The sequence below is a fragment of the Carassius auratus genome, unplaced genomic scaffold (genome assembly GCF_003368295.1).
Source record: "Carassius auratus strain Wakin unplaced genomic scaffold, ASM336829v1 scaf_tig00216753, whole genome shotgun sequence".
Taxonomy (NCBI): Eukaryota; Metazoa; Chordata; class Actinopteri; order Cypriniformes; family Cyprinidae; genus Carassius; species Carassius auratus.
The window spans coordinates 9,244-19,867 of record NW_020528722.1 but is presented as its reverse complement, the minus strand read 5'-3'; the positions used below and the strand labels follow the sequence as shown (position 1 = coordinate 19,867).

Here is a 10,624-nt window from a genome sequence, read left to right as displayed (position 1 = left end):
CCCCCAAAAAGTGAATAAATATGTGTAGACAATCAATCATATACATGGAGACCATTTGAAATTTCATAAACTGAATTGCATGTCATAAAAAGGACAAATTATGATATTCTTAAAGGGCTTGCTTTTTATTTATTTTTTATTTCTTTATCAAATCTCTTCAAATTAGAAACAAAAAACAAAATCATTGTTAAACATAAACACAATCAATCCAAGCAGCATACACAAATAAATAAATAAATGAGGAAACAAACAAACAAACAAACAAGCAAATGAATAATTAAATTACATTTACGAAATAAATGCTGAAATACATAAAAACAAATCAGAAATTAAATTCACATTAAGGAGCATTAATCAATACAGTTTAAGTAATTTAGAGAGTTTTAAGGCATTTCCTTTATCCAGCTGCTGTGTGGATTGAAATAAAATTTCCAAATCATTTTCAAATACCATAAAACTTGGAGGAATGTTAGTTTGTAGACAAAACATGAAATAAATTAGAAATTTGCTAAATTTACCTTCATGATATCACCATTATAAAGTGTTCCGGTTGGATGCCAGGTTGTCGGTAAGATTATTTTTGTGTGTGTGTGTGTGTGTGTGTGTTTTGCATGTTGCTGTGTGGTTGATGAGATGTTCTGAGTGTAGTTTTGGCGGGTTGCTAGTGTGCATGTGTAAGACCTTTATTTATTATTTAATATAAAATGTCTGGACATTGGTTGATTGAGGCTGTAGTTCCATTAGCACTGTGGCATGCAGTGACTGGGAATGTCTTCATTAGGCTGTGTGTGTTTGTGATCCTCTGAACGCAGCTGTACAAACATGACATGTTTGAGAGGAGCAAACTGCTCACGAAACAACAGCTTTTCCTTCATCAAGTGATCATGCGTGCTCCATATGCTCTTGAGCACACTTCCAATTAGCACCTAACAGGGTTTACACCCTTACTGAGTTTCACCAATGTTTTAAAGAACCCATAATACTGTATACTAGCATTTCAACCATGTAATTTCATTGCAGTAATAAGAACAATATACTAGAATGCAGATCCAAATTCAGCACTGAGTAATTTGTCTATGTGACATCAAGGACTTTATACATTTTATGATTACGGATAATAGCCAACACAAAGGTTCTTGTTGTTCAGGTAATATTTTGCATCGAAATCAAAATAAATATATAAAATTACATTTTGAGCAAAGAAAATATTTGGTATTACATATATTATTTCACAAAATAAACAAGTAATTATATTTTGCTTGTAGAAATGTTAACAAAAATAAATAAACAAACAAACGAATAAAGCAAAAGCAAAATGTTTGCATAAATTATGTTAACTTAGAACTAGCTTATTTTTCACGAACATATAAAAAAAAAATCATAATGGGACAAAAGATTGTGTTGATTTATATATTAGCCAAAAATCTTTTCTGATTTGTTTTCATGAGATTCACCCACACCATGAAAAATGACTCTTGGTAAAAATAGGTTTATTTGCTAAAAAAACACAGAGCAACTTTTTTGAAGTTATAAATAAAATATTATTTAGTATGTTTTACGAGAAAATACTACTTCAGTCTTTCAAAATTTCAGATTTAATTTAATTAATTATTAATTATTTGTGCAATTAATAGCAAATTCTGAGTGAAAAATGTTCCAACACCAAACTTGTAATCTGTTGCATTTCTCAGTAATTGGCAATAAAAGATTGCTTGCAGTAAATGAGCATCTTCAACAGCTCTCTGTTCAACAACAAACGCTCGTCTATTGACCTGAGAGAGACAGTAAATAACATGTGGAGCATGTTCACATTTAATGTCCTATAAACATCATAAAAACATGTCAATTCTGAATGTAACCATGAGTCAATATTAGAGTGGAGCAGAGCGAGAGCAGCAGAGGAAAAGGACTTCTTCCAGACACATTCAAAAACATACATATATATATATATATATATATATATATATATATATATATACTGTATATATATGTGTATGTATTTCTTTATGTTAAGCCACTCTATGAGTGTGCTGCTGTTTAAATGTTAGCTGTCATGAACAGGCTATACAGTGACGTCAAAGAAGGGTGCTGAATACAAATGATAACATGTCCATGTTTCTAATCTGAATCTGTGAGAGGGTCAGTGCTGGACAGAAGAGAGATTCATTCATTGGTTTTGGAGCATTTAATAACATCTCGGCCTTCACAGCTCTGTGTCAGTAAACAGACCAAGATCCTTCTCCAAACCGTCTGCAGAACGACAAAATCACACCGTCTTCAACAGCACACTACATGTAGGCTATACAGAAGACCATTTAATGGAACGGTTCACCTGGAGAAATGTAGCATTGCATCAGTGTCTCATCAATGGATGCTCTGCGGTGAATGGGTGCCGTCAGAATGAGAGTCTGATAAAAGCATCACAATAATCCACAGCACTCCAGTCCATCAGAGAACATCTTGAGCATTAACAAAAGTCAAAAGCTGTTTGTTTTAACATTTCTAACTGTAAACCGTTGCTTCCAGCTAAAATGGTCAATAATCCATAATTCCTCCAGTAAAAAAAAAAAAAATCTCCTCTTGTCTCACACATCAAAATCATTGCACATATTTGTTTGGAGGTGTGCAGATTTCTCTACTGATTCAGACCAGACCACTTTTTCACTCTAAGAAGATTATGATGGACTCATATTTTAGCTGGAAGCAATGGTTTGAAGTTAAAAATATCTTAATAATGGTTTTGCTTTGCTTTTGTCTTCTCCAGATGTTAACTGATGGACTGGAGTGCTGTGGATTATTGTGATGTTTTTATCAGCTGTTTGGACTCTCATTCTGACGGCACCCATTCACTGCTGAACATACATTGATGAGACACTGATGTAATGCTACATTTCTACAAACCTGATGAATCACTAAAATAAAAAAAAATTACTAAAACTTGTACTTAAATTGAAAGTAAAATAAATCAAGCTAATGTCAAAATGTTAATTAAAACTATAAATAATGCTAAAATAACACTGGATCCCAAAGCATTGTGGGATTTCTTTCTCCATGCACCGACTGTTTGTCTTTAGAGGAAGTTAAATATTAGGTGAACTGCATATAAATACTCAGAAAAGGGAAAGTTTATCCTATTTACGTCTGCAGTTTTCTCCGTTTCAATCTCAGAGTTTGTAAAGATTGAAAAAAGAAATAGTTTTTGCTCATTATAAAATATTAAATACAATCTAGAAGTCAGAAGTCATGATCAGACAGATATCTAGTGTGAGGATTTTCATCCAGACGGTTCGACCCAGTTAAACTTTTCCTCTCCTGTGCAGTAAATACCGAAGGAGGCAGTAAAACGTCTCAGACTCTGATATCTTTGGCTCGATTTGATCTCAACTCTCATTCCTTTGGTGCTTGGGAATGTTTCGTCCCACATCTACACGTCTTTCTTTTTTAAACATCTCAACAGAGAGCTCATTTGAACGCATTCTGTATTTAATGAACTCGTGATTCAATGAAGAAAGAGTTTAGAAAAAAACAACCCCAATCCATTTTCTCTATTACATTCTCTGCATTTACACAAAAGACCTCATCCATCCAAGTCCAGCATTCATGGAAGGAGTCTTATAATCAAGGCAAAGACGAGGGAAGCTCGCAACAAACATTTCAAGATGTTAAAGACAGAAACATCAACCGAAACAACCTCTTTAATAGTGTATATTTTACACTATGATCTGAGCTGGAGTAAACCACTCCACCTCTATCTAATAAAAAGCTAAAATAATCCCTCAATATTATCTTAGTTTAAAATATGTTTATATTTTTCATAACCTATGCAATAAATACAAACACTAAAATACTGATCTATTCATTAATAGTTCTTCATTTAAAATAAATGTAAAATTACATTCTATTATAATGCAAACATCACAAACACATGTAGATTTGACTTAAAATTGCTTGCACTAGGGCAAGAAATCAAACTCATCTAAAATAGATACAGTACACTAGTCATAAATATTACTCCAACAACTATACAGAGTGTTTCAAGTTACTAAAAAAAGCTTTGAATTAAATTCCTATAATTAAACCTATTATATAGGCCTTTAAAAATCACCTCCGACCCAAGGGCTTTACATTCTGTGGAAATATAGAAATGAAGGGCATTATTGCTCCGGTCTCATATTTGTGAAATATTAATGAGATGAAGTAAATAAAAATGCATTTCCTCACCCAGTTAAGACGCAGTTTCTGGTTTGGATGTAAACGCCGGTGTAAATGACCTCACATCGCACAACGTTGTTGGAGAAGTCAGACTCGGGCACCAGGAAGTCTGGATTGACTGTGACCTGGACAGGAAGTAACATGCACATCAACAACAGGATCCCGTTTGGAAATTGTCTACATCATTTTATATCTCATACCTTGAGAATGTAGTTTCCAGGAGGGACGTCTGTGATGTCGATCCACTGGCAGTCGATGTTGGCAGCGTATGTGTCGTGGCAGCCTGGACTCAAACCCTGAAAACACAGCAATAACATCTCTGTGAAACCAAAACACTGAATATGATCAGCACAAGTCTGTCTTCTTTAGATTTATTGCTGTTAAAAATATAATTATTATTTTTTGTTAATTGAAATTGAGCTAAAATAAAATAAAAAATGAGTAGAAAAACTTAAATGAAAATTAGAAATCAGAAATGTATTACAGTTAGTTGCCTTAGCTATAATATTCCTATTAATAAAAAATACACCAAGCACAAATTCATCTCAACCATGGTTATTATTGTCTAAACTGAAATTATTTTTTGTTAATTTAGATAAAATAAAATATAAATATAAAATGAAGATGGTGCAACTAAATGTAATTATTGATGTATGCAAGAATACAGCAATAATAATTCAATGATCAGCAATAATGTTTAATCCAGGGTTATTATAAATAAAACTAAAAGTGTTACTATTTATTTAATGTTAATTGATGGAAATAAAATAAAATAAATTATGAAATAAGATGTAAATATGAGATTTAAAAGAACTTTAATTAACTGGAAATAAATAAAAACTAAAACTGATAGTAATAGTAATATAAAAAACTAATTAATAAAAATGAACAAAAAAATATCATAACATTAACTTAAAATTATAAAATTAAAAATATAAAAATAAAAGCTAATCCAAAATATAAAATAAAAACTTTAATAGCATATAAATATTAATAAAAAATAACACTGATCTCCTAGTGTTATTGAGATTCTATTATAATTTTCATTAATCTTTTGAGTGGAAATGTTTTTTAGTGACCTATAATAATGCTGCTGTGCATTGTGGGACACTGTGATGTGTGTGTGTGTGTGTGTGTACCTGTGTGTGTGCGGTGCAGGCGTATCTGCGGTGAAATCCAGGATCACAGCCCGTATCTTCCAGACAGAAACTGGCCTTGTGACCCTCAGCGACCTTCAGTCCGGTGTTGATGTCCAGCAGATCATAGTGACTGAACGCATCCATGCTGTGATAGTGCCTGTCAGAAATCACAAAGATCATGCACTGCCCATGAGTTATGAGTAACCCATTGAAATGCATCACATACATAAGATTTATAAAACTCATAATAAATGTAACTTAATGCATTTTATAATATTGCTGTTGTGCTGATTTTATAAGAAGCAAGAAGCATGAATTGCAGTGAATGCATTACAATAGGGTTTTTATTATTTATCATTTTATCATAATTTATAATCACATCACCTATTTGCTGAATGAAATCCAATACTTGTTTCTTAATAATTTTGGGCTGTTGATTTTAAAAATACTTCTTGTTTTGCAGCAGCAAGTAACACTTTCACACAAAATATGTGCATTTCATAGCATTATTCCTTTCGACAAGTATTTGTGCAGTGAAGAAGTCTATCTGTTCAATTCTAAGCCCGTTTTCACATATATTACAGTATTTGATAAAGAAATGAGCCTCATGGTTTCTGTGTTGATTTTTTTTTTTTTTTTTGCAAATCATCTGATTTAATTTAAAGATGCATGGCTGTGTAATCACTAGAATGATGATAATCAGACTCACTGATGACAGCTGTGCCACTCCCACTGATGTCTGGGTTTGACGGGCAGGAAGTCAGTCGTTCCCATGTTTCTGACCTTCTGTGGGAAGCGCAGCAGAACCCTGTAGTCGATGTCTCTGACTGTGGGTCTGTATGCAGATCTGAAAGATTAAAGACGGCAGAAGATGAGCTCATGGACCATTGGGTCACGAGAGGTCATGCACCACAAAAAAATAAGTTTGCATATATTTTTAGCAAAATAGACCAACATACAAACCGTGCAACATTTATTTTGTAGGGTACACTACGCTTGCTTCAACTGTCCAGTATGGCATCTCAACATATTGTTGCCAAAAAATGTATCTGTACAATGTCTGAACACCAATGCATAAGACGAAAAACTCAAAGCAAGATCTTTTTTCTTCACTAACATTCACTTTTCATGATTTTTTAATTCTATGTGTGTTTGAATCCGCTGGTGTTTTAGTGATTTTAGTTCATGTATAAATTTAAGTTCACACCAGGGTCATAGTAGAAGAAACCACAGGTGGTTACAATTATGCATGAAATCATACGATGCATTATAAGGTGCTTAATTAATGTATTAAAATAATATTATAATGCATAAAGGCTTCAAGTAAAGTGTTACAGTTTTAGAGTCAAATGTTTAGCTTTGTGTGTGTGAAATAAATGAAATTTCTTTGATATTTTGTATCTAGTGCAATGATTTTCAGACATTTTTAACCTACCTTGTGTTCTGGTCTCATGTCTTAAAATTGTCTCATTATGCTGTATTACAACCCATTCTCACTCCAAAGGCGTCAAAAACCGAAGCATGGTCAAGCGCCCCTAGCGTCACTTTTATGACGCCAAATGTGCTCTCGCGTCGACTATCGAAGCACTACGACCTTCATTGCTTTCAGTGGGAAAACTTTTGGCGTCAGGAATTCGACACGAGGACATGAGATGTTTATCGCTATGAAATCACGTTCAAGAAGTCTCATTCAGCACACATCGCGCGATACTTGCTATCATTTCCAACAGTTTGGGTGAGTAGTCGTATTATACGCTCTTTTAATGCCTTTTATAAAAATGTATTCTGTCTTCTTTATTATCAGATTAGGTGCCATATGTTTAATCGCTGTATTATGTCGGTCATCCGCGGCTGTCTTTGAGTTTCATTGCGTTTAAATAAATGAACACAGCTGCTAATTAGTGTGATTAAACTCTATCTGTCACGTGACGTGCCATAGACCTTCGATCCGTTTTAAATTATTATTAATTTCAGGATCAATGATGTAAGTTGTATTTGTAGTAAAATCATGGTAATCACGACACAATATTAATAAATGAAATGTGAAGTTAAAACACAGTAAATGGAACATTAGTAACTGTAACTGTAGTTTTACTATGATATATTAATAATCAATACAACAATACAATAATCACCAAACCAGCTATGTTTGTATCACTGTAATGTTAGTGTTTTTATGTGCTTTTATATGACAGAAATCACAGTAATCATGTGTTCTGTACCATGCTTTTAATACCTTTTAATGTGAACCCAAAAAAAAAAAAAAATCAAATTAAAAATAAATAATAAAACATGTATTTTTCCATCTTGCAGTTCATTCATATCAGTTTATATATATATATATATATATATATATATATATATATATATATATATATATATATATATATTTATTATATCTAAATATTTTGCTCACAGATCATTATTAACATTCTGTATATAATTCAATTTTATTTTCTCTCCCCTTTTTTATTATTTTTATTTTTAGCTGAAAAGACGTAAAGGCAGTCAGCCCAGTGTTGTTTCTGGAGAGGGATTCCTTCAGAAATGGAGAAGACAGAAAGCTGCGGAGGCAGATATTTGCAGCAGTTAGTCTGTGATAGTTTGTCTCTTTTATCAAACATTCCTGCTGTTATAATTTGTACAGCATTTGTTGTTTCTTAAACTGTTGCACTGTCCAAATACCCACACTTGCCATCTTTTCACTTGACTACTTGATTACTTATTTGAAGTCTTTCCTGTATTTGGCCTAGTGTTCGAGTAAGCATGATGACCACAAGTGTTTGTCGAACTTTTCATGACCTGATGACTGTGTTTCCCAATCCTGATCCTGGAGAACCCCAGCACTGCACGGTTTTGGTGTCTCTCTTATCTGCCTTGGAGTCTTCACTGATGAGCTGATGAGTTGAATCAGGTGTGTTTGATCAGGGAGACATCTCAAATGTGCAGTGTTGGGCTTCTCCAGGACCAGGATTGGGAGCCACTGCCTTATGGGACACTTATGTGTTTACAGAGATTTTTAATATCTAATTATCAATATTTCACATACTGTACATTGGACAGCTTTCCATGACCTTTTGTGAGACCTCGGCAAAAAGTCTGACGATTTATTCCAAAACATGATGCATGATGGGATACACTAAGCTTTGTATAGCGCTCCGGAGCAGTATTGGAGAGGTTTAGTGTGTGTTTAGGACGCTGTGCTTTGGCATTATTAAGACCGGGGACAGTCTCGTTCACACACTGTCACGTACACACACTCTCAAGTGGCCAAGACTGCAAGTGTGGGTATCTGGACAGGGTCAGAGTCTTAAAAATGATCCCTAAACACAGTCGCACATCACAGTCTTAATAATCCAGTTTAACACTTGTATGATATTGTACAAGCCCCAGGACGGTCTCATCTGACACTATCAAAAGAATTCATATGACTATAGCTTGTTATTAATTACTTGCTTTCAATAATGGATGCATTTAACATTTAATTTTACAGCATCTTTACAGAGGTGTAATGTACAAGTTGCACGTAATTAATAATATTTCCTTCCTTCTGTCTTACAGGATTTTTTCCAGATAATGCTGTTCTTCTTTTTCAGGTCTAAAATATCGAGCTCAACAGCTATTTGAAGAGCCAACCCTCACAAACCTTCCTAAAAACTAAAAGAACTATTACTGAGTCTCAGCGAATCTTGCCATGATCAGCTCTTCCCAGGTACATTTGTTTAGAATATTTTTTTAATCAACATTTACTCCTCAAATGCTCTGGTCTGAATCTTACTTCAAATTAACTTAATTATGTTTAATGAGCAACATTAATTGCACACAGAGTAAGTAGAGATTTTCTTGTTTCACAGAAGAGAAGGAAGACCAAGGAAATGATTTGCTCAGGATGAGGAATGAAGATGGCCATCTTGAGCTCAAACAAACAGAAGTCCTCTGGTATGTGTGTGTTGAAGCAATGCTGTGTTATACAACATTTTATGATGATCTCTCACAGAATTGGTCATGTCAGCCTTGATTTCTTTTTTTTACTATTTACAATTACAGCATGTTAGCAAAGTGTGACTGGACATTTTTAATATTATGTTTTTAAAAACACACCACCTGTTTTAAAAGTAGACAAGTATCACGAAATTGGTTTAGTTGATATAAACACCAATTGACATTATTTCATTGTTTTGTAAATGTTATGTTATAAATTGTGAATTGATAGTTGATTGGTTTGAAGCCAGGCCTTACACTGCACCGACTAAAACACATTTGTGAGAGAAGTCAGGAACTTTGGAGAAAGATTCTAGAGGAAAAAAAAACACATTTACTGCAACAATAGATGAATTCTAGAGTCTCTGAGAACTACACATGCTAATGCAGTCTAATGAGCAAGATCTTTGCCTCTGTAACTTTTTCTTAATTCTTGCAGAATGACATTATTATTGCAGTATTTTTATTGGTACAGATGATCTCTTCAGCCAAACGAGGGGTTTTGACCAAGTGATGCTCTTGAAAGGAGTGAAAGAAGAGGATGTGGTAAATTGTCTTCAGAGAAAAAGCTTCTCAAAAGGTCTTAAAACAGCTTGAAGAATGGTAAGTGTACAGTACTACAAGGGTCATAGTTGGTCACCCTGCTAAAATCACACAGAACATAAGCTGCGCTCTCTGTCCATTAAACAACTTGATCTGGATTGTGTGTTTCACTTCAGGTCTGGGATGTTAGGACTGAGAGATCCTCTGGCTGAGAACAAGCTACACCACATCAGTGCTGGACATCAACCACAAACTGTTTCCAGACACGAGAGAAGAAGATCACGATGGGGAGATGAAACCAGTTTAGATGTGATGATGGGAATCATTATTTTCTGAAACAGTATCACATGTCTTATATGTATCACATGATCTGTATCACAGTTGACTGGATGGGACTGTGTGACTTTTAAGGACATTTCATCACTCATCTGTGTGAACTGATTTATATATGAGGTTAATGTATCTTTGATGATAATTATTTTCATTGAATCTTATTTGTCTTGATGCTACTTTATCAACTTTATAGTCTATGCTTCAATAAAATGAAAATGGTGAATATTGTGTTCTGAAGATTCTTGGTAAATACATAATTTTACTAGGTAGGCTCATATGTGTTTATTTTAGACTTGGAAAAACGACATATTAATTATTGGGATTATTTTTTATTTAAGACATAAACATTTTTGATCGGATTAATAACATCTGGGACATCAGTACACCAGAAAGTATTTTTTTTATATTTTAGTAAC

General features: G+C 33.7%; 1 protein-coding gene and 1 long non-coding RNA gene across 2 annotated transcripts; one reads left to right on the top strand and one right to left on the bottom strand.

Moving 5' to 3' along the window:
• Positions 1 to 3,853: 3,853 nt before the first annotated feature.
• On the bottom strand, positions 3,854 to 6,206 carry LOC113098942 (protein-lysine 6-oxidase-like; the record flags this gene model as incomplete). The annotated part of the gene is made up of 5 exons (XM_026263988.1): positions 3,854 to 4,128; positions 4,222 to 4,337; positions 4,413 to 4,508; positions 5,352 to 5,508; positions 6,061 to 6,206. Coding segments are annotated over 5 exons (522 nt in total), but the record flags the coding sequence as incomplete, so codon positions are not given.
• A 3,028-nt stretch (positions 6,207 to 9,234) lies between these two features.
• LOC113098940 (uncharacterized) lies at positions 9,235 to 10,074 on the top strand. The gene is made up of 3 exons (XR_003289241.1): positions 9,235 to 9,290; positions 9,808 to 9,935; positions 10,052 to 10,074. It is a non-coding gene; the product is annotated as an uncharacterized LOC113098940 (long non-coding RNA).
• The last annotated feature ends 550 nt before the right edge of the window (positions 10,075 to 10,624 follow it).